The sequence below is a fragment of the Lepidochelys olivacea genome (assembly GCF_965140295.1).
Source record: "Lepidochelys olivacea isolate rLepOli2 genome assembly, chromosome: 6".
Taxonomy (NCBI): domain Eukaryota; kingdom Metazoa; phylum Chordata; order Testudines; family Cheloniidae; genus Lepidochelys; species Lepidochelys olivacea.
The window spans coordinates 120,279,047-120,306,274 of record NC_140416.1 but is presented as its reverse complement, the minus strand read 5'-3'; the positions used below and the strand labels follow the sequence as shown (position 1 = coordinate 120,306,274).

At 42.9% G+C, this 27,228-nt stretch overlaps 1 protein-coding gene across 4 annotated transcripts in view; it reads right to left on the bottom strand.

Annotated features, from left to right (window-relative positions):
* DLGAP5 (DLG associated protein 5) overlaps positions 1-20,133 on the bottom strand; it is a 47,376-nt gene extending 27,243 nt beyond the window's left edge. For all 4 annotated transcript variants that reach the window (XM_084630345.1, XM_084630346.1, XM_084630347.1 and 1 more), the window contains exons 1-7: positions 20,021-20,133; positions 18,689-18,939; positions 14,931-15,142; positions 13,021-13,113; positions 10,775-10,871; positions 7,835-7,936; positions 6,646-6,722 (exon numbers count right to left, since the gene is read on the bottom strand). In XM_084630345.1, coding sequence (XP_084486471.1) covers positions 6,646-6,722; positions 7,835-7,936; positions 10,775-10,871; positions 13,021-13,113; positions 14,931-15,142; positions 18,689-18,929 — 822 coding nt within the window. In that variant the 5' untranslated portion in view covers positions 18,930-18,939; positions 20,021-20,133. The remainder of the gene's footprint in view (positions 1-6,645; positions 6,723-7,834; positions 7,937-10,774; positions 10,872-13,020; positions 13,114-14,930; positions 15,143-18,688; positions 18,940-20,020) is intronic.
* Positions 20,134-27,228: the final 7,095 nt, after the last annotated feature.

Here is a 27,228-nt window from a genome sequence, read left to right as displayed (position 1 = left end):
TCTGGTGCTCGTAACTCCGAGGTTCTACTGTAATTCTAAAAGAGGTGTCCACCATATCCAGGGCCACTTTCAATGAAGTTTTGGCCACCAGATGGCCCTCTCCAACAAACACCTTAAATTCTTCCCTGGAGGTTTCTGGCTTGAATTTTGAGATAGTGTCTCAATTGATGAAGTCATATCTAGGCCAGGTCTACCATAAAGACTTATATAGGTATAAACTACATCGCTCAGGGGTGTAAAAAATCCACACCCCTGAGTGACAGTGATATCAGCCTAGCACCCAGTGTAGACCGTGCTATGTCAGAGGGAGAGCTTCTCCCATCAACATAGCTATCGCCTCTCGGGGAGGCAGTGTTAGGATATAGATATTCAGGCCTCTCTGCAAAAGCCTGTACTTTAAGAATTTAGGTGTATTCTTATCACTTGGCTAGTTATAGAGGTATAAAAGAATCAAAATCACTGTCTGCTGGTGAAAGGGCCTTCTCTTTCTGTGACAGTCTGAGACCCTGTTCTTAGGCTAAGGCCTTTGGCTAAGCAACAGAGGCAGCCATAAGCTGGGAAGCGAACGATCACATCCTCACATTCCAAACTAGTCACACTGAAATAAGGTGCTATTGGGCTGTTAGGAATACAATCCTGTCCTGATAGTGCCTATCACCTCCAGAGAAAGGGAAGTGCCTAGAAAATGTAAAAGGAAACTTAGTTTGATAGCATCCTGTCTGGCAAGAACTCATTTATCAATAGCCGGGATGTGAAATCCTCACTTCTGTTTTGCCATTATAGTTCCCACTTTGCTATTGTTTATTTGCATGGTCTCTGTCTGGTTCTGTGATTGTTTCTGTCTGCTGTATAATTAATTTTGCTGGGTGTAAACTAATTAAGGTGGTGGGATATAATTGGGTACATAATCATGTTACAATATGTTAGGATTGGTTAGTTAAATTTCAGGAACATGATTGGTTAAGGTATAGCAAAGCAGAACTCAAGTTTTACTATATAGTCTGCAGTCAATCAGGAAGTAGGGGGGTGGAGGGTGGGCATGCGGGTGGGGGAAATGGGAACAGGGAATGGGGGTGGGGAAATTGGAATCATGTTTGGCTAAGGGCAGGAATGGGAACAGGGACACAGGTGTAAGGCTCTGTGGTGTCAGAGCTGGGAAGGGGGACACTAAGAAAGGAAACTGGAATCATGCTTGCTGGAAGTTCACCCCAATAAACATTGAATTGTTTGCACCTTTGGACTTCGGGTATTGTTGCTCTCTGTTCGTGCGAGAAGGACCAGGGAAGTAAGTGGGTGAAGGAATAAGCCCCCTAACAGGCAGATTAACTAAGCCCACCCCAGAAGCTCTCCTGCCAGCCTAGTAACTGCACCTTCACTAAAGCGCTATAGCGGATCAGCCACCCCAGTGCAGCTGCGCTGCTATTTATGAAGACAAGTCCATAGATAACAATGCCTGCTGATTTACAATGCACATATGTAATTATAGTCTTGTAAGTTTCTCACCCTCCATCCCCGGCAAGTCCAGCCTCTTAGATTCTTTGTTCTTGGGGGTGGATTCGTATTTCCTCTGTCATGATTGGTCATTTACTGCTGCTACCATAAGAGAGTTAGGGGCTTGATGGGAGCAGAAGCAGTTGAATCCCTGCATGAGAACATTATAGTGCTTCTCAGAATGCTTTGCTGTAGGTGGTAATGAAGATGGGGTATTCAACAAGGACTTCACAAACTCCAAGAAGGCTTAGTTTACCTGGAGAGCCACCATCCCTGGAGTTGACACCTGGAGAATATCCAGCAACTTGTGTCTTCTCCTGCATGAACTCTGCCTGAATGCCCAAGGCAGAAGCCATACACCTCAGGAAATCCTTAAAATCTCAGGAACAGGTGAGGAAGAGTCACCTGGAGAGGATGAGGAAGAGTGCAGGGCCAATAGAAGCTCCTGTATGAGAGAATCAGTCTGGACCAGTCAGGAGGAATGAACTCAGACTATGCATGTAATAGAGGTGACTCAGGACAAGAAACGGCAGCCAGAATGGGCAACCCTGCCTTGTACTGCATCAAAAAATACGATTTGGCAGACCAAGGACTGTACTAAGGATTCCAAGGAGGCAACTGGGAATAGGGATAAGGCATTGGTGACCAATAGGTACTAGGGCAGGGGCCCCTATCCCTACTGCGAGAACCGTGCCAATCTCTATACAGACAGTGATTTGAGGATGGTCCTGAGGATTTCTGAGAACAGTGCTTCAAAAGGCGAGGGAGAAGTGGAAGATGTCCCCAAACTCTGTCTCGACAAGACCAGCAAGTTGTCCACTGGTAGAGGAGGAGCAATCCCCATCAGGGCAAGCAAATGACCTTCCTCATCCAAAAACCAGTATGGAGATGGCATCAGTACCAAGGATGAACGAGCAGTTGGTGCCTCCAGTACCAAGAGAGGCATCACAATTCCACACAATACTAAAGCAAACGAGGGAGGTACTGCGACACCCTGGCACCTCAATATTCACCGTCATGTAATTAGGATATGTTTTGTACAAAAATATTCCTTGTGAGGTATCATTCTAAAAGTCTTGATCTGCTAGACAGTAATATCTCATCGGATTGTATGTGCTATTGTTGTATGTGAAGTTTTGAAGTTTGGTTATGTATGTGTTACTGAAACATGTTGTGAGGTTGAAAACACCCACACGCGGCCTTTTGAATACAATAGTAAAAAGGCCAAACAATATTAATGGCTTGTTGAGGAAATGCACACAAGCACAAGGATTACCCCAGGAACTGTATACAATAGAAACCTCTCAGAGATAGCACTACACAATGGGAACTGTTTGACACAGGTCACAGCAAAAGAGCTTTCCAGCAAGTGAGAAGATGATATAAAAGGACAATGAGATCATGATGGTACCTTACTCCCCCTACAACAACACACCTGGAAACACCTGAGGAATAAAGACTGAACAGGGGCAAGTGATGGTCCCCAGCTAAGGGATTGCTAGCCTTTGTATGAAAACCTGGGAAAGCCAAGGCAGCTTGTACCTTAAGAATCTACTAGCCTGTTTATCACTCAGGGTGAGAATTTGGTAATTCATATCCTACCTATCTAGGGTGTTAAGCTCAGTTTGTGGTTTTGTTTATTTACTAAGGTAATCTGCTTTGATCTGTTTGCTATCACTTATAAATCGCTTAAAATCTATCTTTTGTAATTAATAAACTTGTTTTTGTTTTGCCTAAAACTGGTGTGTGGAAATTATAACTTGGGACAGAAAGCCATCTCTCTCCCCACATTGAGGGAGGGGGCGAATGTTATGAGCTTATGCTGTACAGTTCCTCGTGCAGCGCAAGACCGTATAATTTTAGGTTTACCCTCCAAAGGGGGGGTGCGTACCTTAGGAACTGGGAGGTGTCTTAGCTGAGCCTTCCCATGCAGAGCTGATCTCAGTATCTGTGTGTGTAGCTGCAGCTAGGTGTGTCCCTACCTGTGTGCTGGTGAGACCGGGAGCGTGTCTGCATCTTGTCACACCCTTATAGGGTGAAAAGGGAGCCCAAGCTGGTGGGTCAGGCAGGCTCAGTGGTACCCCAGTTCCAGGCAGCACCCCAGGGGGGGAACCCATCACAGGTACCAATCCCAAAGATATGGTCAGCAGCAAAGACATAGTCGGTGCTGAAGAAAGCATCTGCACCAGTAGTCTGCTTGTTAAGAAAAAGGATGTTGACCGCAACTCTGAACTCCAAGTCTTAGGCAGAGTAGAATACGGTACTGACGAACAAGACATCTCTGCAATCAGACCACATGGTGCTGAGGGCACAGCAGAAGCAGCGTCCCTGGCTGCCGAATGCTCTTGAATTATTGGGGAATCAGGCTAGGAAAGGCAGAGCAGGTCTGACACCGCCTGGTATGCCAATGGCGTACAATCAGTGCCAACACTGACATCATCGGTATTGGACTCAACAGATGACACGGCCAATACTGGAGATGGTAGTACAGTGTCCAACTCATCTCGTTGTGATGCTGGGAATCAGTGAGACAGCCCAGCTCCAACCTGCGTACTGGAGGAATTATAGTGCCAGCCAGCACTCCTCTTAGAAGACGAAGAGAAATCCCTGAGTCCTGGAATGGTCTCGGTCCATCTTGTTGAACCTCTTCCTTGGAGGACTAGAGGAAGGTGAATGAACCCCCTTTCTGTTATGTGAAGCACCAGACTGTGTTGGAAGCAACATGTCATCTCTGAATGAGAGCGCAAGGCTGGACAGTCTGTGGAGATCCCTAGTACCAAGGGGACTGGGGGGGGGGGACGACTCATGGCCTGCTCTAGAAGGTGCTGCGCTTCAGATGCAAATAGCTTGTCACCAGTGTTCTCTTTTTAAAGGACTTGGCAGATGAACTCCCTTCTTTAGATGTGCCCTTTTCCCAGGCACAACAAACACTGCGCGTGGGGGTAACTAGTGGGGACAGACACCCCACATGACTGACAAGGTTTAACCCTTGGGTTAAACTATGGGTATGTCTACACTGCAAAGAAAAACCCTAGAGCCCTGCAGGGTGGGAGGGTCCCAGAGTTCGGGCTTCAGCCCGAGCCAGAAGTCTATCCAGCAGTGAAAGAGCCCTGCAGCCTGAGTCCCCAGAGCCGGAGTCAACTGGCATGGGCCAGGCATGGGTTTCTCTTTGCTGTGTAGACATACCCTATCCATCTATCCTACCTACTATGACTCAATCTACGCGTACTACTAAACTAACCTATATACAATAAAGGCCCCAAAAAACAGATAGAGTGAGGTAAACTACCATGTCAAATGCTCCGACTCCAGTGGCAGGTGGTGAAAAGGAACTGAGGGGATTTGGGTGGCACCACCCTTAAATAACCCAGGGAAGGGCTAAGGGGCTAGAGTACTGCCCCTACAGGTATCACTAGGCAAAGTTCTCCAGCACACCTGAGTGGAATACACATCTGCAACCACCCTAAAAGGAATGGTTTCAGAGTAGCAGCCGTGTTAGTCTGTATTTGCAAAAAGAACAGGAGGACTTGTGGCACCTTAGAGACTAACCAATTTATTTGAGCTTAAGTTTTCGTGAGCTACAGCTCACTTCATCGGATGCATTCAGTGGAAAATACAGTGGGGAGATTTATATACAAAGAGAACATGAAACAATGGGTGTTACCATACACACTGTAACGAGAGTGATCACTTAAGGTTAGCTATTACCAGCAGGAGAGCAGTAATAGCTCTAAAAAGAATGTGTGTTATAGTTAGGATGGCTTATTCTAGTCCTCATTTTCAGTGGGTTAAGCTTTTGGCACAGAAAGATGACAGTTTTTTGAGATGCTCCTCTCAATCTGAAGATGATTGTTTCCAACTTCTGAAATTCTGTTCACTGATCTAAGCATGAAAAGCTTGTTCAGGCACTTGTTCACTCAATTCAAAGACAGTTTTACTTAACTCTCAGTACAGTCTTCAGTGAGGAATGGAGTATTATGCTACATTTTGAAGTGGTAGTTAAGAAAAAAGGCACTCTGCATGCTGTTTCCTTATGATGCAGCAAGTGAAGTTTTATGTGTGCATATAGAAAGTGAATATCTGCATATTCCAGATAAATGCCTCTGTACTAATTTAAATTAGGGTTGGTGACCAGTAACTAAGTCACTGTGGTTACACGTGGTTAAGCAAGAAGGATTTGGCCAGATGTGTTGAAAATGCACAGGAGTATCTGAACCAGACAACTTCTCCAAAACATTTCAGAATTCCATGAGTTTTTGAAAAAGCATGATTACACTGTACATTTGATCACATAAAAACTAGCTGAACATGCCAATTCTGTAGCTACATGCGTTTAAAACCATCTCAGTCAAGTATCTTGCAGATACCAGTTAAAAGCCACACAACAGTATGACACTCAAATAGATATTAACTAAGACTCCCAAAAAGCCTAATAGGCTTGGCCCAAAACAAAAAATTAGGCCCATTTAGTTTTAAAAGCATACATGCAGTTTTGTTCACAAATTCTATGCAAAAACACCTGATGTGCATGCACAAGTCTAGGATTTTTGCAGAATACTTTTGCATGCAACCCAACTTGCCTAAAAAACTACTGATGTGCATATAAAGCTCATGTAAGGGTGCATGTGCTCGTCTATAAAAGCATAAGGCCCAAAACTATAAACTATATATACCAATTCTGAGAAACTGTTTTGGAAGCATATATATATATATATATATATATATATGTATTTCCCACTAAAGACCCTATTCCATACAAAGTTCCCATGTCTACTTAAATACATCTCAAGACAATATTTATGGTAACAAACTGATCAGAGTAGCAAGGGCAGTGGTCTTTTAAAGAAGAATACTAAAATTGGATTAATATTGCTCACATTGAATATTTAAAGTCTGGTTGTAAGCAGAAAGTTCTGAAACTTCCCAATGTGAAGAGTTAAGACTAAATATATTAATAAGAAAATTAAAAAGCAATGCAACAGTAGTTACAAAGTAACCTGCAAGTTGCAAGCAGACCAGTGAAGACATGAGTCAAAGCAGTGGTTGCTATTTCAGCTACAGCACCTATGTAGTACAGTTGCTTCTCGTAGACACTCCTGAATCTGTTAATACGCTTTGTTCAATTTTCATATTTACAAATATCAAGTAACATACCTCTACATTCTCAGCTTTGACCTCTTTCTGCTGTTTTCCTCTACTTGTTGACTTTTTTTGTTGTTGGTTACCTAAGGCTGAACAGATTCCATGCCAATTAAAACAGATAGCTTATTTATACAACATCTTTCATCAGAAGGTTTCAAATTATTATAGAAGTATGAAAACAAAAAAAATAATGGCATGTCACAGTGGTTACAGACAAGGAGTAGTTAAAGAAAAGTTGTACTGTTTATACAAAAAGATGCTCTAGGATTTAGCAGCATGACAAGACCCATGCTACTCAGAACTGATATCAATTTTCCCCCCCCTCCAGAACACAAGATGTTAGTCTTTAAAAGGATTTTTAGCTCCCCATGGGGCTAATACCGAAATATCTAAGGAATTATACTATTCCAGCTTCCCCCAGATAAAACGACAGAACACTCAAAATAAACACTGCAGTATTTCCTTAAAGATTGAAGTGACATTGTCAAATATTTTTGAGTCCAGAATTTGTTTTACTTTCCTCTTGCCACGTGGACATACTAGGATTAAAAGTCATGCATGATTACTTGATGTTTGCCATCCATATGATCACAACAGTGGTAGTGGCCTGTTTAATTCAGGGGGTACTTCCATGCATAATGGGCAGTGTGAAAGAAAGTGTTACATTCTGACAGCTATCTTGAGGACAAGAAGGGATAACATTATTAAACATTTCTCTCTCAGAGCCTCAAAGATTGGGGTCCCACTGTTCTGGGCAACATACAAACACCGATGGAGAGCAGCCCCTACCTCGGACAATGTATTTCTTTTGATTTCTGTTACTAGACAGAGATAATTTATAACATAAATATTTTAATGGTGATACAACCAACTAGCAGGACTTTAAGCCAGATAAGAAAAAGCACAGATGTGCCAGCCTTTAATTAACATAAGGTATAAATACTTCCATATTACTGTATTTCCCCCAACTCTCTCTAATGTTGACTTTTGCATATTGAGTTAAACATTGAAATAGAGGCTGAAGTTACAAGGCCTTCTTTCACAGGAGAAATTACTGATTTCAACATTTAGACCCTTCCTTTCTATGTCAGTTTGATACTAAGTTTTCTGTGCCACCTCTGAACACTAAGTCTTAGCTGTACAAGCTGAAACAGTTTTTCTATGAACACCAAGAATATAGGAGTCTTACTGCTTCACTTACTCATGGTCGTAGCTGGCTTTGACATCTGTTTGGTCAGAGTAGAGGAGGTTGATCTGGTGACTCTTACATTTGAGGGTGTAGGGAGTTCAGGTTGCACCACCACTGCAAGGAATATCATAATTCCTAAGGCTATTTCACCATAACTTGCAAGGAGGCAACATTAAAACAATATTATCAATCAATTTAGGTCCAAAGTTCTGGTTTCATAAAAGCCAGCGGTAAATGCTTTGGCATCAGCACCAGATGGCAGGTCGCCAGATTTTTCTCTATGCTAATGCAGTTAGCGCTCCCAGAGCACTGGGGGCAGAGATTAATCCTGGCATCAGGACAGTGCTTTGAGTTGCCAAAGACCGCACAAAACCTCAGAATGTATTATGGCAGTGTTTAGAGACCCTAATGGAGATCAAAGCCCATTGCACTAGACACAGTACATATGCACAGTAAGAGTCCCTGGTCCCGAAAGCTTGCAATACAAATAGACCAGACCAAAAAAAGTGAATATCATCCTCATTTTACAGACAAGGACTTGACAAAGAGTGACTTGCCCAGGCTCACACAGGAAGTACATGGCAGAGCTCAGAATTAAACCCAGACCTCCCAAGTCCCAAACTTGTGCCTTAACCACAAAGCCATCTTTCCTCTAAGAGTAAGTCTTTGAATACAGTTTTCAGGCAAAAAGCTTTAGCCTAGGATCTGAGTAGATAAAAGTTATTGATTTATTAAAAAATAAATCATATGCTTTTTAACAAAAATAAATCTGTTTACAATTAAATTTATGACAAGCTAGGCTAAGGCCTATATTTACTATCACCTATTAAAACCATTGAAAAAAATTAAAAATATGCTGAGTCTACTTGCCCTTTCTACTACACACTAAGTAACAAGTTAAAGGCTGCTTTTTATAAGCAAAAACATGGTAACTTTTGAGGTCAAGCTTTAAAATAAACTACATAATATTTGTCATATACTGCATCAAGTATCTATATCATTTTCCATCTTTATAATGGAGTCAATGTTAGTATTTTGTTTTTCCCAAACAGTACTCCTCCCCTCATTGTACAGAAAAGCTTATTAGGAATTTTTAGTTTCACTTTTTTTCCTTCTTATGTATCCAACACAGTACAGTAGTTTTACTTAATGAAAAACAATATTCAAATGCTGTTTGTGCATTTAGTTGAACTACAATTTCTAAATGCAGCTTGACAACTGACTTTTTACTCAGATTGTTATCTCGTAAATTATGAGCCTTTTAAGAAAATAACTAAAGTACTAACAGAAAACATAACTAAAACCAATTATTTAAATTAAGGTTTGCTACTTGCTGATTTAAATAATTAAAATCAGTGATTTAAAACAATCCATGCTGGAAACTACTCAGATTTTTAAGTGAGTTTGAAAATTATAGACAAATTATCTAAGGTATTTAAGGCACCTATATCTCAGTGATATTTAAGGACCAGTGCCTACTCTGAAATCACCCTCTCTAGAAACATGTTGCAAGTATATGGAGCCATCACACAGGAAGTCCAATAACTAGACAGATACTGCCGGCAAGAACCATTTCTTAACGTATGTGGCTGCTTAGGGTCACATTATATCACTGACCAATGCAACCAGTACCAAATACAGCCACATTCATCTAATTGCCCTAATATCTCACACGGGGCATGAACTCCTGCCTCCAGCATGCAAGGCAAATTGTTTAATCTGTAAGCCATTTAGCCTGCTCTCTTCAGAGCCATTTTTCAATGTGTTGAGCCACTTTAGGAACTTCAGTTTGAACAAACTCATTCACACATTATAACATTATCCTTTTCAGAAAAGGACTACACTTTGTGTGGGACACTTGCAAAACATGGTCTCTACATTAACATCTGTATTCTCTAAAGATTTTCTGTTTCAATGACAAGATGTTCTATGGACAGATTTTTTTGTCCACACTACTTAATAAAACCACCTATATTTGCACATTATCTTGGTTTGAGCAGCTTTTTTGGTAAAAATTTCACTGTTTTTTTACTAGTCTAATTTGCAACCTACTCTGGACTGGATAACAGCAACCTGGCTGTATTAAAGCCTTTTGCCAAATCTATACTGAAGTTAGTGGTGGTGAGCATATTTTGCACACCGATTGTTCACAATAATTAGAACTTCCAGCTTTGCTCCAAAACTATGAAGGCAAACTATGATTTGGGTAAAGATGCACTAACTATACAATGGAGCCACAACATAGGGCAAGAGAAGGTATAATAGGGACATAGGGAAAGAGAATGAAACCCTGGAGGCATGAAAACATGCAGCAAGCTACAGCCAGTGTCAAATTATAAAACAGTCTTAGTCTGAAATCCTTCTCAAGGCACAACCAAAGAAAGAAAATGGTCAAAGGATATCAAAAGAGAGGGGCTTGGATGCTGGAGTGCTTTGCATGAGATCAGGCATGGCTGAAGTCTGTCCGATGGGCACTACTTCACTGACTGTGGTTAGGGGAAAAAAATCTAACCTTTGAACACAGAGATGGCATAGGTACTACTGGTCTGGAGAGGGTGCACACCTACAGGTGACTCAGTTAAAACATCAAGACCTAGGGGAAATCCTGCCTGGGTTGTGCTGGAAGTGTGGACTTAAATGGAAATCAGGTGGACTAGTTATTTTTGGAGCACAGGCTTTTACAAAATGTATAAGCAATGTTTTTCATTAGTTTTAACAGGACAATTTGAAAATAACATCCCCTGTAGTATTCATAAAGTGAAACTGAGCAGTCCATTTTGCTCAAGCAGAGGGAATTGTAAAAAAACAACACAATGCAAATAGGAAAAAAGTAAATTAGACTGAAAATTCACTTTTTCATGGCTAGTAGTATGCTAGGCAATCCATGTCCCAGTGCTATGACCTTTTAACCCAGTGTCCACTTTCACATGCCAAACCATTTTACATTCCTACCTTTCCTTTTTTCAGTCACTTTGTCTGCACATGTCTGTCTGCATCCGCTTTGGGTAGGGCGCACACTATGCCCATTGATAGCGTGGTCAGCATAGATCTACAAAGAAGGTATGTTTTGTGAAACTTCACCTTTCTAAAAATAAGGAAGACTAATTCTTTCCCCTTCTTTCATATTTCCTTTGTACCTCTTCTAGAAAGTCCTGATTAGTGTCACACTGATTTTAAGTGTTTAAAATGAGAGATTAAGGGAACCAAAACAGCTCATTTTTGACACTTCTCTCAATTTTACATTATACTTCTGACCCTTTCTCAGTTGGATGGGTAAAGAGTGAAGCGAGTCCTTGAACTGGGTTTCTAAATTACTTTGGAAGTGGGTACTGATTTCTGCTGGACCTTTATGCACATGTAATGCAAGTTAGATGCCAATTCTCAGAAAACTTAGTACATGAAGTGAAAGTTATTAGTAGAGATCCTTCAAATGTAAGTTCACATTATGTAAGACAAGATTGCTAGAGAGTCAAAGTGTGACCTCTTTCAAAGATTATTTCAAATTAATTTGCCCCCAAAAGTATATAGCTGGTGCCCCAAAAAAGGTAGATAGTCCAAATACAACATTCAATTAAACCAACAGCAAGACAGTATTATAATGTTTCACCCTTGTAGAGATGTTCACAGCAGAGAAAGTTAGTCATGAAAGATGTCAGAACTAACTGCATCTGAAATGCACAAAGTACTCTAGGCCGTAAAGAAGCAAGTCATAACGAAGCAGAACATGGGGTCAAATAAATAGCACATAGTATAATTTAGAGAGTTTAGCCCTTGATTAAAGTATTAAGTGATAATCAAGTTAGGCATGAAAGGTGCAAGACAAAAACAACTCTGAACTCATTCTTGCTGACAAAATAAAATGGAACTGGGCCTGGACCCATCACTCCAAAGGTCCAAAGTGCTGCAGTGGGATACTTGCGTACAGTCAGTCTTTAAAAATTCTTAAACAGGGTTCTCATTTCAGATTTGGGTAAAGATGCTCAGTTGACACATTTGCTAGTTTCATCACTGAAAATTATCAAAGCAATATGCAGAATAAAGAAAGGAATGGTTAGCATTCTAAGCATCAGATTTGCTATTTTAGACTCCCTAGAGCCCAGCTAGAATCTAGACCTATGGCTAATTCAGTCTCTCATCCTTAGAAGATTAAATGAGTAGTATGCAATGTAACGTGTGAGGACCTTTTAAATGAGACATTAAAAACCAAGAGATCTTGTTCCACTGTATAAGAACATAAAAATCCATGGCCTGTTTTGTAGAAGTAAACACCTACGGTGCACCTAGTGTTCAGGGTGGTCCTCAACCCATTTATGCTATGAAGCCAGAAAGTAACATAGAATGAGAAAATACAGGTTAGGAAAGGTTATTTATCTTCAAAGATCTGTATACAAGGCTCATCATAGTTCACCAATTCTCCAAGCCAAAGTAATGGCTAGTGAATAACTTGGTAGGAGGAGGAATTTAAAACATGGGAAGATGAACGGAGCAGAAAGAAGTTGGAGAGACAAGGTGGGTGAGGTAGTATCTTTTATTGGACCAACTTTTGTTGAGAGAGACAAACTCTTGAGCCACAGGTCTGTGGCTTCAGGTCTGTGATGAAGAGCTCTGTGTGGCTCAAAAGCTTCTCTGTCTTGCCAACAGAAGTTGGTTCAATAAAGAGATTACCTAACCCACCTTGTCTCTCTCTAATATCCTGGGATTGATATGCCACAACTACACAGCATACAGAAAGAAAATCCTACATATTTGTAAGCTACGTTATTTGTTAGTACAGCAGTTTTCAAAAAATTTTCCATAGTGAGAACCAGATATTGGATTGTCTCATGAACCACCTTTCCTTTGTGATCACATATCATCCGTGGGCTAAGTAGAGCAATTGTTTTCTATGAAAAAATAATATTAAGAAAGTACTTTTGATTTATACAGAACTAAGCTAGTTTTCTTTAGTGCAATATAGCAGGTGGAAACAAGAACAGGCAGCACCATGTGATCAGTCAGCTCCTTGGGACTATAAGCAAGTGCTTTTACCCTTATCTGTAAAGCTTCTTTACAATAGTTAGAACTGTCAGCTCGGCAGTAAAGTTTTGAATGTAAGTACACATGACCCAAAACTAGGGATTTTAAAGGAATTACAACATTCACAGTTATTATGCACATCTAATTCTCTCAATTTGTAAACGAGAAAACAGAAGACAAACCATGGACTGCTGAGATCTAGCCGACATAACAGTTTGTTCCGAGTGGCTCTTTGTCTTTGATCTTGTAATCCTTGCAGAAGAAGTAGGAGCAGCCTAGACCCATCCCCAAAGAAACAGAAGTTAGCATATTCCTTTCCCCTCTCCCCAGTTGCAGCAATTAAGAAGACAAGGCTTTGACATAATAAGGACAGGTGTATACAGTAACTCCTCACCTAAAGTCGCCCCGGTTAACGTTGTTACATTGCTTATCAATTATAGAACATGCTCCTTTAAAGTTGCACAATGCTCCCTTATAATGTTGTTTGGCAGCCGCCTGCTTTGTCCACTGCTTGCAGAAAGAGCAGCCCATTGGAATTAGCTGATGGGGGCTTGGAACCAGGATGGACCGGCGCCCCCCTGTCAGCTTCCCGCACCCCTAAATCCTCTGTATGGCAGCCGCTTAGCAGGCTATCAGTTGCTGGCAGTTCAGCTGTCCCTCCCCCCACTGCCATGTACTGCTCCTGCCCTCTGTCTTGGAGCTACTCCCAGAAGCCTCCTGCTTGCTGTGTGTGCGCGTGCGCACGCTAATGTCAGGATGTCCCCCTTCCCCCTCCCCACCACTTACCCCATCTCCATAGAGCGCGGGGGGGGGGTGAGGGAGGAGAGACAGGGGACAGGACCACACGACTTTCTGGCAGCAGCAGCTGTCAACTTGCTGATCTACTTAAAAAGGCGATGTACTTAGAGTGGTGTCAGCGTTCTTAAAGGGGCAATGTGCATCTCTCTCACACACAGGGTGCGTATCTCTCGGTCTGCCATGCTGTCTCCCTTCCCTCCATTTATGCTGCCTTGTAGAGTGTGAGGCTACATTAACAACGTGTTAACCCTTGAGGGCTCAGTCGAGTGCTAGTTCATCATTTAGCCAGTAAGGCATTCTCTGGGAAATATCTCACACTCTTCCACCCTCTGACTTCACCACCTCAACCAAGCTTCACAATCATCATTGCTATGTATAATATTAAATTGTTTATTTAAAACTTATACTCTGTGTATATATACACACACATATATACACACACACACTATAGTCTTTCGTCCGGTGAAAAAAATTTCCCTGGGACCTAACCCCCACCCCCCATTTACATTAATTCTTATGGGGAAATTGGATTTGCTTAACATCGTTTCACTTAAAGACGCATTTTTCAGAAACATAACTACAATGTTAAGCAAGGAGTTACTATACTACAAAGATTTGCCTGTAGTGCTATGCTAGTTAATCACACCCCTGAGAGCACTATGTAACCACCACCCCCATGTAGATGCAGCTTATACTAGCAAGAGAATCCTTTTGCATTACAGCTTATGTTGTTTGGGGACATGGTTTAAACTATACCAGCAAAAGTAATTCTTTTGTCAGTATATGCCTCCACTCCACTGTAGGGCAGACTAGCTCTAGGTGCTTCTGTCCTAGTTCAAGAATGTAAATTTATACACCATAGAAATCTATTCCACTTTGCTTATAAAAAAGAAGGCAAATCACTACTGGTATAACATTGACTCTATTAGTGTTACACCAGTGATGAAGGTTTCAGAGTAGCAGCCGTGTTAGTCTGTATTTGCAAAAAAAAAAAAGGAGGACTTGTGGCACCTTAGAGACTAACAAATTTAATCTGAGCCCAAGCTTTCGTGAGCTACAGCTCACTTCATCGGATGCTTATGCTCAAATAAATTTGTTAGTCTCTAAGGTGCCACAAGTCCTCCTTTTCTTTTTACCAGTGATGAAGTTAGTCCTCAGTTTTTGACTTAGTAAAAATGTTATGTACAATTTCTATTAATTTCTTACTGTATGATAAAACAATGAAAAAAAACACATATAAAGCATTATTTAACATGTGCCATTGAAGACCAGTACAAATTTTACTCTTCATTACCTTGTCCTTTGGCTTGACTATCACTGGGTTCTGTGGTACAAATGGAAGAAAGCCAGGTGCATTAGGTCTGTAAAGTCCAACTTTAAACACTCCCCGTTTAGCTTTCTCTCTTTGTTGTTTTAGTTTTCGAAGTTCTTTTTCCTCTTTGTAGCGCTGGAGCATTTCCTTGCGCTCATTTTCACTTTTATTGATGGCTCCTTTTGTAGTTTGTTCTATGAAAAGACAGAAATGGACATTTTACAAAATTCTGAAGATACTTTACTCTCTCAAATTTTGTTACAGTATAACATGACCAGAATACTAATGTTGCCTGGAAGGTTACATAAGTCATTGGATAAATATTTAGAATTCTCCTGTTTAAGACACAAGAGGATGATGCTGAATTGCAACAAAAAGTTGCCCTCACTATTTACTTTGAGATTATGCCTGCATTACAAGTTTCAGCTAAGGGTTTTTTGTCGATTATTATTATTATTATTATTTATTGTGTATTAGTGCTAGGAGCCCTGGTCATGGACCAGGGCCCCAGTTGTGCTTGGCACTGTACAAACATGAAAGAAAAAGACAATCCCTGCCCCAAAGAACTTACAATCTAAATATAAGACAAGAGAAAACAGATGGGTACAGATAGCATAAAAGTGAAACTTGTATCCATCCAGTGGAATTCAGGTGCAACCCTAAGGCAAATGAGGAACAAACCACAGAATCTGTACATCTCATAGCAAGTCAGACTAAAAGAAGTGAAAGCAGCCAAAAAACTGCAATGTTTTATAATTGAGGAGAACAAATCAGAGAGTGATTATGTGAGAGATTAAATACTTATGCAAACTTGAAAAAAAAAGACACTCATCTGAAAAGTTTGTACTTATTGATGTAAGTATCACCTACGATGACTGAATGAAAGATATTTTTGTTTTTCAGTTTACTTTGTGCCTTGTGCAAGTCACTTTCTCCCTGGTTAAAAAGACCCTTAAGAACATCAGAGCAGCAAGTCACAATTTTTAAAGGTATTTATTAGAATGTCTTATTTTTTTTATTTAAATACTCTTTCAACAAGTTCAGACGGATAATACTGCTTTATGAGAGGGTCGGGGGCTGCTCCATACAGCTCCTGGAAGCTGCAGCACGGGCCCGCTCCGGCGCTCCAGATGGGAAGCAGGGTTGGGGGCCGCTCCACGTGGCTCCTGGAAGCAGCGGCATGGCCCCTCTCTGGATCCTACACGTAGGGGCAGCTATGGGGCTCCACTCTGCATGCTGCCCCTGCCCCAAGCGCCGTCCCCGCAGCTCCCATTGGCTGGGAACCTGCCTGCAGATGGGGCAGCGTGCAGAGCCACCTGGCCGCACAGGAGCTGGAGAAGGGACATGCTGCTGCTTCCGGGAGCCACTTGAGGTAAGTGCCGCCCAGAGCCTGTACCCCTGAGCCTCTCTCTGCGCCCCAACCCCCTGCCCCAGGTCTGATCCCCCTCCTGCCCTCCAAATCCCTCGATCCACCCTCCTGCACCCCTCATCCCCAGCCCCACCCCAGAGCCTGCACCCCCAGCCAGAGCCCTTACTCCCCCCACCCCGGAACCCTGCTCCTCCGCCCCAGGCCAGAGCCCCATCCTGCACCCTGAACTCCTCATTTCTGGCCCCACTCCGGAGCCCGCACCCCAACCCTAATTTTGTGAGCATTCATGGCCCGCCATACAATTTCTATTCCCAGATGTGGCCCTCGGGCCAAAAAGTTTGCCCACCCCTGACCTACAGAGTCGTTGCCTATGGCTGCAATATGCTATACCTTCCTGGAATCTGTTTTGTTACAGGGCTTTGCAGCTCCGGAACAGTGGAGCTGCAGGTTTTTGCCTGGAGCTGGAGAGGAGCCGGAGCACAGCTCCAAAGCCCTGGTTTTGTATCCGAGTTCCTGCATGTCTGCAGCAGTGCACTTAACACAGTATCTTCATATCTCCTCCCCTTTGTTCTCCTGCTTGGGACTTTTCCACTTTGCTTCCCTGCAGAGATGGAGAAAGTAACTTGCTCTTGGCTGCTAGTCATTAGGAGTTAATGGTCCAGTTGCTGGGTCTGCCATTCACATGTGTTAATTCCAGCCAGTTCTTGTTAAGATACCTTGTTCCAAACCAGGCCCTTTTGTCTATGGTACATCTACGCTGCAATAAAACATGGCAGCCATAGCTGCGGCTGGCCAGTGTCAGCTGACTTGGGCTCAGATTGTGGTGACTAAAAATTAAAGCAGACATTTGGGCTGGAACCTGGACCCAAATCCATGAGAGAGAGGGTGGTTCCAAACATATACACTTAAATTTTCAGCCCCACAACCCAAGCTCTATGAGCCCGAGTCTATTGATCTAAGCCAGAGGTGGGCCACATCCGGCCCGCGGGACCGTCCTGCTCGGCCCTTGAGCACCCGGCTGTGGAGGCTAGACCCTGGCCCCTCCCCCGCTGTCCCCCCTCCCCCACAGTTACACTGCCATGCTGGCAGCGCTCTGGCCTGCCACTCCTGTCGGGCAGGACGGCAGCGTGGCTGGCTCTGGCATGGTAAGGGGCAGGGAGGTTGGATAAGGGGCAGGGGATCCCAAGGGGAAGTTGGATATGCGTAGGAGTCCCGGGGGGCCTGTCAGGGACCAGGGGTGTGGACAGGGGTTGTGGCAGTCAGGGACAGGGAGTGGGAAGAGGGGGGGTTGGCTAGGGGGTGGGGTTCTGGTGGGCGGCTAGGGGTGGGGGTGGGGTCCTGGGAGGGGGTAGTCAGGGGTCAAGGAGCAGAGTGGGTTGGATAGGTTGGGTGTTCTGAGGGGGGTAGGAAACGGGAGGGGATGGATAGGGGGCGGGGGCCAGGATGTTTGAGGAGGCACAGCCTTCCCTACCCAGCCCTCCATACAGTTGCGCAACTCGAACGTGGCCCTCGGGCCAAAAAGTTTGCCCACCCCTGATCTAAACTCTGAGACTCAGTGCCACATATTTTTTTATTGCAGTGTAGATGTACCCTCTGTGACATCCAGCTGTATGTCCAGAGCAGAAATCAACTGTACAGTAAGGGCTTGTCTATACTACTGAGCCTTTGCCAGTATAGCTATGCCAGCAGCAGCCCCAGAAGCATTCTGTTGACTCAGTTCAGTCTAAACCAGGAATTCTGCCAGCATAGCTATGTCAGCCTGCTGTGAGTGATTCTTTTCCACACTCTTAACCAGCACCACTTTGTAGTAGAGGTGCAAATATCACCACTCAGTGGGTAAACTGAGTCACCCATCCTGTCAATAAAAAGAATACCAAAACATTCCTGCATTCTCCACAGCATTTTACAGACATTAGTATGTGTTATAAGCACATTGGAAGGTGTTATAGGTGGTTGTAAGCCAGAGATATGAGCAAATGATTGAGCTGCTGGCTAGACAATTTATAGCGGTCATTATTTATTAAAACATCTACTAATTGTAGACAGCTTATAAATGGAATCAATAAAATGTGCCCACAATAAGATATGCATGAAATCCAAAGCAGGTTGAAGAATGAACTATGATCACTGAAATGGGGGAAAAAAGGGAAGAACTGTATATTAGTCTTTTATCTATTAATCCAATTAATAGTTAGTAGAACTGGACTGGTAGCCAAAGGACTCAAATCTCCCATTATCCAATTTATAATGCTCACCTCCACACACAGTTAAATCCATATGACTGCAAATACAGCTTCTTTAGCCATAAAACCAGCTTAAAGAAATTTAAGAAATATTTTAATGCTGAACAGTACTATAAGCTTTTACTCACTCCGTTTAGCTGTGGTCTTTTCCTGAGAGCGCACTTCATTTGTCTCGTCCAGCTTAGGAAGTCCCCTGTCTTTCGATAACTGGACATTGACATCTGCCAGTCCAAACTGTCTGCTCCTTTCAAATTGCTTGTGTCTGTTCTCCTTTTGAATCAGAGACTTCCTGCGTGCAACTTTTGTTCTAAGCGTTTCTGTGCTCAGATCCTTTCTATATCGATTGGCAAACTGGGATGTAGCAGCCATCTTAACTATCCTAGAACAAGTTTATAAGGAATTAGGAAATAAGACAAATGATCAAGTTCTGTTACAAGTTTATTGTAATTTTACATTAAAGCATTTTCAAATACCCACTGAAAGCTTCCAAGTATCTAATTTTTGTTAGAATTTGAGTAATGGCTCTTCACTACAGCCATATGCATCAGACATTAGAACTACTTTTAACCAGTAGATCCTAAGCCACTGGCATCCTACTGTTCTGGTAGGGTAGGCTTTTGCCACCGGACTGGTACTTGCCTGGCTACCCTTACTGGGTGGCGTCCTGTACAACCACACCCATTCACGCTAAGGAATCATACAAGTAAACCAAAACACTGTAGAAGCTACTTAGAAGCCATAAGGTCATTGACAATTTAGATTATGAACTTGTTGGGGCAGGGACCTTGTGTGTTGTGAGAGTTCCTAGCACAGTGGGGCCAGGACAGTTGATTGGGGCCCATAAATGCTACTGCAATACAACTAACTAACTAACCACCATCACTGTAGAGAGACAAAGTGGGCGAGGTAATCTCTTTTATTTGACCAACTTCTGTTGGAGAAAGAGACAAACTTTGGAGCTACAGAGATCTTCAGGTCTGGAAAAGGTAATCAGAGCGTCAGGGCTAAATACAAGGACAAACTGTTTAGCATAAGGGGTAAACACGTTCCAGGAGACCTTTAAGATGAAGCAGGCAACTCACATCTCTGCAGTTACAGAGCAAAGGATAGTTAGCCCGGGCCTAGGCTAGAGGATTAGGTCGGTTTGACTACGACCCGTCAGAACCGCTCCCCGGCTCTGCAACGCTGGAGTTAGGGGTCCCCCTGCCCGGTAACCCGGGTCACCTCCCTTCTTGCAGGGTAGCTCCACCCCCCCCCCCCACCAGGTGCTGGAGGCCCCCCCCGGGCGTTAACGGCTTCGCTCCGCGCTGGATTTTGCGCCCCCCTCCCCGGAGGCGCTCCTCTGCAGTGAAACCCGGGGGCGGGGGGGGGGGCACTGCCAGGGAACAGAGCCCGTCCCGCGCCGCCGCTGGGGCCGGGCCCACGGGAGGGGGGGGGGGCCTGGCTCCCGCCCTTCATACCTGTGCCGGGCCCAGAGAGAGACCCCAACTCCCCAGCGCGGTCACGACCCGGCGGCGCGCGCATCAACCTCCCCTTCCGCGGGCCCCGGCTCAATTCAAACCTCACCCCCCACACCTCATTGGCGGAGCCCAGCCCGCCGGCGGCCGCTCATTGGACACCGCGAGCTCTGTGCCTGCCGCTCACTGGCTGTCGTGCGCCTCGCCCCCTGGGGCGGTCATTGGTTAGCGGGCGCGTTCCCGCCGCCGAAGCCCTTGCTGGGGCTGGCCGGGAGCGGCCTGTGATTGGTCGCGCCGCGGGGCCGTGGGGAGGGGGAAAGGTCTGTGTGAGCAGCGCCCCCTGCCGCCGCTGCCGGGAGCTGTGAGGGGCGTTGCCGGGGCGGGGCAGCGTCAGGTGGCTGTGGTGTGCCCAGGGGGCGCTAGTGAACTGCTGGACCACGGATGTTCCTGCCACCAGCCCCCACTCTCTGCACCCATAGGGGCCTCCTGCCGCCAGGCACTGTAATGTCTGGTGACTGGATGGGCTTTGCCGCTGGCCACTACCTAGCCGTGCCATCCCCACGCAGCCTTGGCCACCGCCGGGCACTGGACGGCCATGCCGTCCCCCCGTGGCCTTGGCCACTGGTGGCGATAGGGGCACCAGTTGCGCTGCACTGTTTCTGCTCACAGCAATCTTGTGTGTAGAATTTGGGGAGAAGCGGGTGTCATGGCCTTGGAACGGCAGGGCTGGCCTGCACCTTGCACGGGGTTTGAGGTTAGATTCTCTCACCCCCGAACTCCATATTGCTCTGCATAATCTGTTTATAAAAGTTTTGTGGAGGGGAAGGGTGAATTTTTGCCTGAAATCACTAGTGTCCCCTTTAAGAACAATAGAGGATCCAAAGGGTAGGTGTGAACTGGGTGACAGTGCAGAAAGCAATAAGCTCTTCGGGGCAGGGACTGTCTTTTTGTGATAGGTGCTATACACACAGAACAATGGGGTCCTGGTCCATGATTAGGGTCCTAGATTAATCAGCAATACAAATAATAAAAAAACAACAAACAGGAAACAGACCTTTAAGACCCCCACTTCTGCTCCCATTCAGCACTAGGGCAAAAATATATATTGTGTTTGGGCTTAGTTTTGTAAACAAGGCAAAGGTAAAAAGAAAAGGAGTACTTGTGGCACCTTAGAGACTAACTAATTTATATGAGCATAAATACAGACTAACACGGCTGCTACTCTAAAAGGCAAAGGTAGGATTTTCAGAAGTGGTCAGCGCTGACCTAACTCTGCTGAGCTCTTTTAAAAATCCCACCGATATCGTGTAATGTGTTCTCCACTTTTCTAATTTGCCCCTCCACACACATACTCCAGGCCTGGTCGCCTTTTTTTTCCCAGTAACCATATCTGGAAGAAACTGATGTTCAATTGTGAAAAGGTGGTTTGTGTTGAATATGAATCTTACATATGGAAAATGTTATCAACAAAAGAAAAGTGAGCCATCCAACATTCAAAGATAAAAGTAGCCATTCAAAAATCAGCCACATGGTGGCATCACCATTGAAAAAACAATATTGGCAAATACTGTAGACTATTGCTAAGTTTAAGATACATTAATAAGCATAGAAACATAGGCATCTTTTGCAGGCAGTGTAAGGATGTTCCTTTTAGCATCTCAATCCAGCATGCCATCAGGGATCAGTGAATGGGAACAGCAATACACAGATTAGACACTAATTACTGTGTTGAGCCACAGAGCTGCCTCCCATAGAAGAAGTTATATGGCATAATGTAAGGTTGTTTCTACTTACCTCACAATGTAACAACTGAAGAAGTTTCAACCTATTTGTCTGACTGCATAGACTACTATTGATTAAAGCAGTGGTTCTCAAACTTTTTTTTTGGCGGACCACTTGAAAATTGCTGCGGGTCTCTGCGGACTACTTAATGATCTTCCCAAATGTTGTTTGTACCGTTAGCTAACTATTGTAAAGTGCTTTGGATAAAATCGCTATATTAAAAAAAACCTTAATAATTAATGTTTTTTGTTCTACAAATAAAAGCACACAACTCATATTTTAATATCAGTAGTCTTACATTTCTAATGCAATGGATGTACCCTCTTTACCCTGCCACGGCAGCCCCCAAGCTGGGGCTGGGAAGGAGGGGGGGGTCTCTCCCCGGCAGATGCAACTCTGGAGCTGGGGAAAGTCACCTCTTTTTCTGGCCGCCGCAGCCCTGTACGTCCCAAATTGCCCCCACCCCCCTGCCTCCTTCCACCTACCCCCTATTCCCCGCAAGGCCACTACCTCACCTTACATGAGTGTCTTCTCCAGGATCCAGGCACCTAATTAGTGGAGGCACACTAATTAAGGGGGGTGGCCCTTCATTCTCTCATGTGAGGCTGACCAGGTATGCACCTTAGAGGGAACTATCTGCGACCACCTGAATGGAGCTCGCAGTCCACTGGTGGTCCACAGACCACAGTTTGAAAATCTCTGGATTACAGCAAAGGCCTGAGAACTAAGAAAATCCTGGCTATAATCAGAAGAGCTACTGACTCACTATGACAGGTTTCAGAGTAGCCGCCGTGTTAGTCTGTATTCGCAAAAAGAAAAGGAGTACTTGTGGCACCTTAGAGACTAACAAATTTATTTGAGCATAAGCTTTTGTGAGCTACAGCTCACTTCATTGGATGCATTCACTGTATTTTCCACTGAAAATACACTTTTCCATTTTTCTTTTTGACTCACTATGTAACACGAACCAAGTTACTTTGGCCCTGTCCACCCTTGGATAGGCAATCACATGGCCAGATTCTCAGCTGATGGAACTTTAAATCATGATTTGAGGACTTCAATGGCTTAGACATAGGTGAGAGGTTTATTGCAGGAGTGGGTGGACAAAACATAGAACAAAACATAGAACACAAAACATCGTTTCTATTGTGACAGTAGACTCATGGTATTAGGTTGCTTTTCAGCTGGCATCAGCTTTTCCTGATTTTCTGAAAGACAACGAACATGTTTCTACCCCTTTTTGGGGTGGCAGATTATTGCTCAAAATATTTCTTTTACAAATACCCTTGCTGATTGCAGGCAAAACAGAGGAATTACCCCCATATTTTCCTGTTTTTGTTCTATAGGCAGGCCAGGTTTCAATGGCTTCTATCTTTTAAGGATTATGGGGAAATTATCCCACTGTTTAGTCATTAAATCCATGAGGTGGGATACCTCAGTTTTCCTTCTTATACAGCAGACCAAGTTTATAACATTTTTCCTGCTGTGTTAAGCTTTAAGTTTATTTACAGGTAATAGCTGAGAAGCACATTACCATATGACCTTAAAGGATTTTTCCAAAAATCATACACACAATACATTGTTACAGGGGTACTTAGTATCATTAAATTTATTAAAATTATTTTGTGATCCCATGCCTTTTATTTAGACAATTTGTTTGCTGACCAGGTATGTTCTTTATCTGCAGCTCCTTTGTGCTGCTAGTTCTTTCCTTCCTTTATCATTTAGGTAATTTGCATTTTCACAGATTCTTCCTGCTTTTGGATTTAAAACCATCAGCAGCTCAGAGACTCTATCTTAAAAGGGACACAATCAACTTTCACCAGAGTTTTGATCACTTTTTTAACTTCTGCTTCCAAAACACACAGCAATCTGAAAAAGAAAACCCAACCTATTGTGGCTCCCTTTGGAACCCTAATAGCATTTTAATTAAGTAGCATGGTATGTTTGCATTTCTTTTGCCCCTTCTACAATATACCCTGCACATGTTCTGGGGCAAATGCACATTCCTTCCATAGTTTAACTTCTATAATATCATCCATATCAAATTTTTACATAAGGTGTCACTATTTCTTGTTTTTTTGCTTACAGAGTTTTCATGTACGTTTATCAAAGTGACAGTCTGATTACTCAGAGCCATTTTAAGACTCAGTGTTTCTAACATTGCTTCTTTTTGTTTTGTGCACCTCACCCCTGCTGTTGCTTCAGAGGGGCACTGTCTATTTTTTTTTTTTTTTTACTACAGCTCTCATCTGCTATTTTGTTACAAAAAACAAAAAGAATCCAGAATTTTTTTTCTATTCTCCTGATTTTGACTGCCCTGCTGCAGCCACAACTTAAAAACATTTTAAATTTTGTAAAGCATTGAGTTACCTTTTAAGGATAAAATGCCAAATCCCAAAGCCAAACAACCCTAATTACCTGTGTCTAGCAAAAAGGTCTGTCAGTTTTGCAACTTTGAATTAAAAAGAGCCAAATGGATTTTTAGTGGCATTATTTAAAACAAAAACAAAACCAATTGGTCCTTAGAACTTTACATATTTACACACACACACACACACTCAGATACATACACATTTTCTTTTCCTTAACATCCCTTCCACACTGTTCTGTTTTTTACATCTTACATTCATTCCCTTTATACATCTGAGGCTGTTAAGTTCCAATAGAACCCCCTTATGTTCTTTTAGCAAATTTGACTAAATTGTCCAGTCAAATGATTTTAATCAGTTTATTTTTGCCTGGCTAATTTACAGACATTCCTTTGGAAAAGGGCCCATTTTTCCTTCAGAATGGCTGCAAAGAAACCAAGAATTCTTTTCCTCTAACACTTTTTCTTTTTAACATTTTCACAAAGTTTAGCTGCTTAATTCTCTCCAGCCTCTGCAGAGTTAACTTTTCACTCTCTTTTCTCTTTGTAATTATGCCTGGGGGTGCTGTACATAGGACCTTCTCCCTCTTCACCCGCTGTAATAGCTGCTACCTGTTTAGAGGCAAAGCCCATTTTTTGTCTCAGACTCTTAATTAGTGATTCACAAGGACTATGATTTGCAGGTGCTCTGCCCTGGTTCAAGGTTAATTTCTTTACCATACCTTGGAGCACATGATTCTCTCTTTCAATTTTCTCAGAGGCTTTAGCTTGGTCTGCCAGGAATCTCTCTTTTTGCATTCCTGGACTGCCTCTTTCACTATTTTCAGCTGACTTTGGGTATTTGTAGCCAGCACCTTCCAATTGTCTGCTTCCATGAGGAAGGTTGAAAGAATTGGGCATGCTCCTTCTAGAGATTAAAAGGATGAGGGGGACATAACAGGTCTTTAAATATGTAAAAGGTTGTTATGAAGAGGATGGTGATCAGTTGCCCTCTATGTGCAATGAGGGTAGGAAAAAGTAGTTATTGGCTTAGTTGGCTGCCAAGGAGACTTAAGTTAGATATTAAGAACAACTTTCTAACTATAAAGGATTGTTAAGCACTGGAACAGGTTACCTAGGGAGACTGTGGAATTCCTGTCATTGGAGGTTTTTAAGGACACGTTAAGCAAATGGTGGTCACGGATGGTCTAAGTAAACTTAATCCTGCCTCCACATGGGAGGAATGGATTCCATTACCTCGTGGTCACTTCCAGCCCTACATTTCTATGATTTTAAAGTATCTGTGTTCCTTATATACATGCACACCTATGAATGCACCTGACTTATGCCTGCAAGGATGATCTCTAGAAGAGGAAAGTCCAGTATGTTTGGACATCCATTCTTTGATCTCTTTTGCTGAGAGTGCCAATGAAGGCCTCTTTTCAGGGGGACATATGCCTACAAGAAAGTGGACTCAAGCTTATCCCTATCGGCCACAACTTTTGGCCATGTTTGGATTCAAACTGATGATCTATAAGCAAAAGCTCTGTATATAGTATATCTTGATCACCCCAGGGTAAACCTCACACATTTGTTCTAGGTGACAAATATTGTGGAGTATCCACACTAGCCTCTACAAATGTGATCTGATGATCAATTAGTCTGTGGTTAATAACTCTAGTGTAAACATATCCTGAGCAGTTTTTACTAGTGCATGTGGTGATAGAAGTCCCTTGAAAATATATAATCCTCATGCAGACTTTTTAAATACAAATCAGTGTATACAGGCCACTATAAAATTATAATTGTTTTATGCAACAACATGTAGAAGTACACATTGCTGCAATCCTCAAGAGACCTTTGCAAATCAACCTGAACCAGTCTGATAGGCCACAATACTTTTTAACCTTTACAGACAGCATGACCAGTGAAATTTCGTAAGGAGAGGCAAATTCCTGCTCCCACACAGGTAAGATAAAACATGAGTTGAATAATGATATACTCTGGCAAATCCTTTGAATTAAAAAAAAAAAAAAAAAAAAAGTATCTGTCAAGTCCTAACTCCGTCAAAACTCCCAATGGCCCAAATTCATCATGCAGTAAAAACCACTGATTTCAGGACCCGATCCTACATCAAGCATGAGAGTTGTTTATTAAAGTCAGTTGGACTATTCACATACTTAAAATTGAGCATGTGCATAAGTGTTTGCAGGGTCAGAGCCTATATCTGGTAAGTCCAGTACATCTTGTTTGATGAGTTTAAAAAAAAAAAAAGTATCTGGTCATTTGGAATGAGCTGATCTTAAAATTACACCTTGTGATGGGGTAAGAAAGTAACTTGTCAAAGTTACTGTCAGTGTCTAAAATAAGGGACAGCTTTAATATTTATCTCACTGACTGTTACTCTCCCTGTTAGCACGATGAGGCAGATCTGACCAATTTTGGAAACAGGAAGTGCATAATTTAAAATGTCAACAAATACTGTGTTGTGAGTCAGATGTATCATTTATATCCTCAGGTTTATTGAGAGGGATTGGCTTGTCTATAAAAGTCCTCATTTTATGTGACTGATCTTGAAACCAGTTCACCTTTCCCCCTCACCTTCTCATATAGATCAATCAAGGAAAAACAAAATACTAAAAGAGACAGCAGCAGCACAGAAAGGACATGTCTCAATTACAAAATTAAGTTGACTTAAGTTAGGTCAACCTACAGACACTGAAGTAAAGAAATCAGCTGTTCATGTCCACAGTATGCTCCTTCTCTGCCGGTGGTGCATGTCCTCACCAGGACCGTTTGTGCTGACATAAGTAGGCCATCATGGAACTCCAGCTCTGACTCCCGGGCCGCAAGGCTTCGGTGGTCACACCCAAGCAAGGGTATGGCAATGTAAACAACACAGTGTCTAACTATATCAAGCTAAGTGCTATGCTTCTCGCGGAGGTTTAGTAATTAGGTTGGAATAGTGGGTGATTTACATTAGCAGGAAGAACATTATAGTGTAGTTGCTTCTGGACTTCCATTGAACTAACTCTGTAGTGTACACCAGGCCAAAAAGACTTTAGGTAAAATTTTCAGA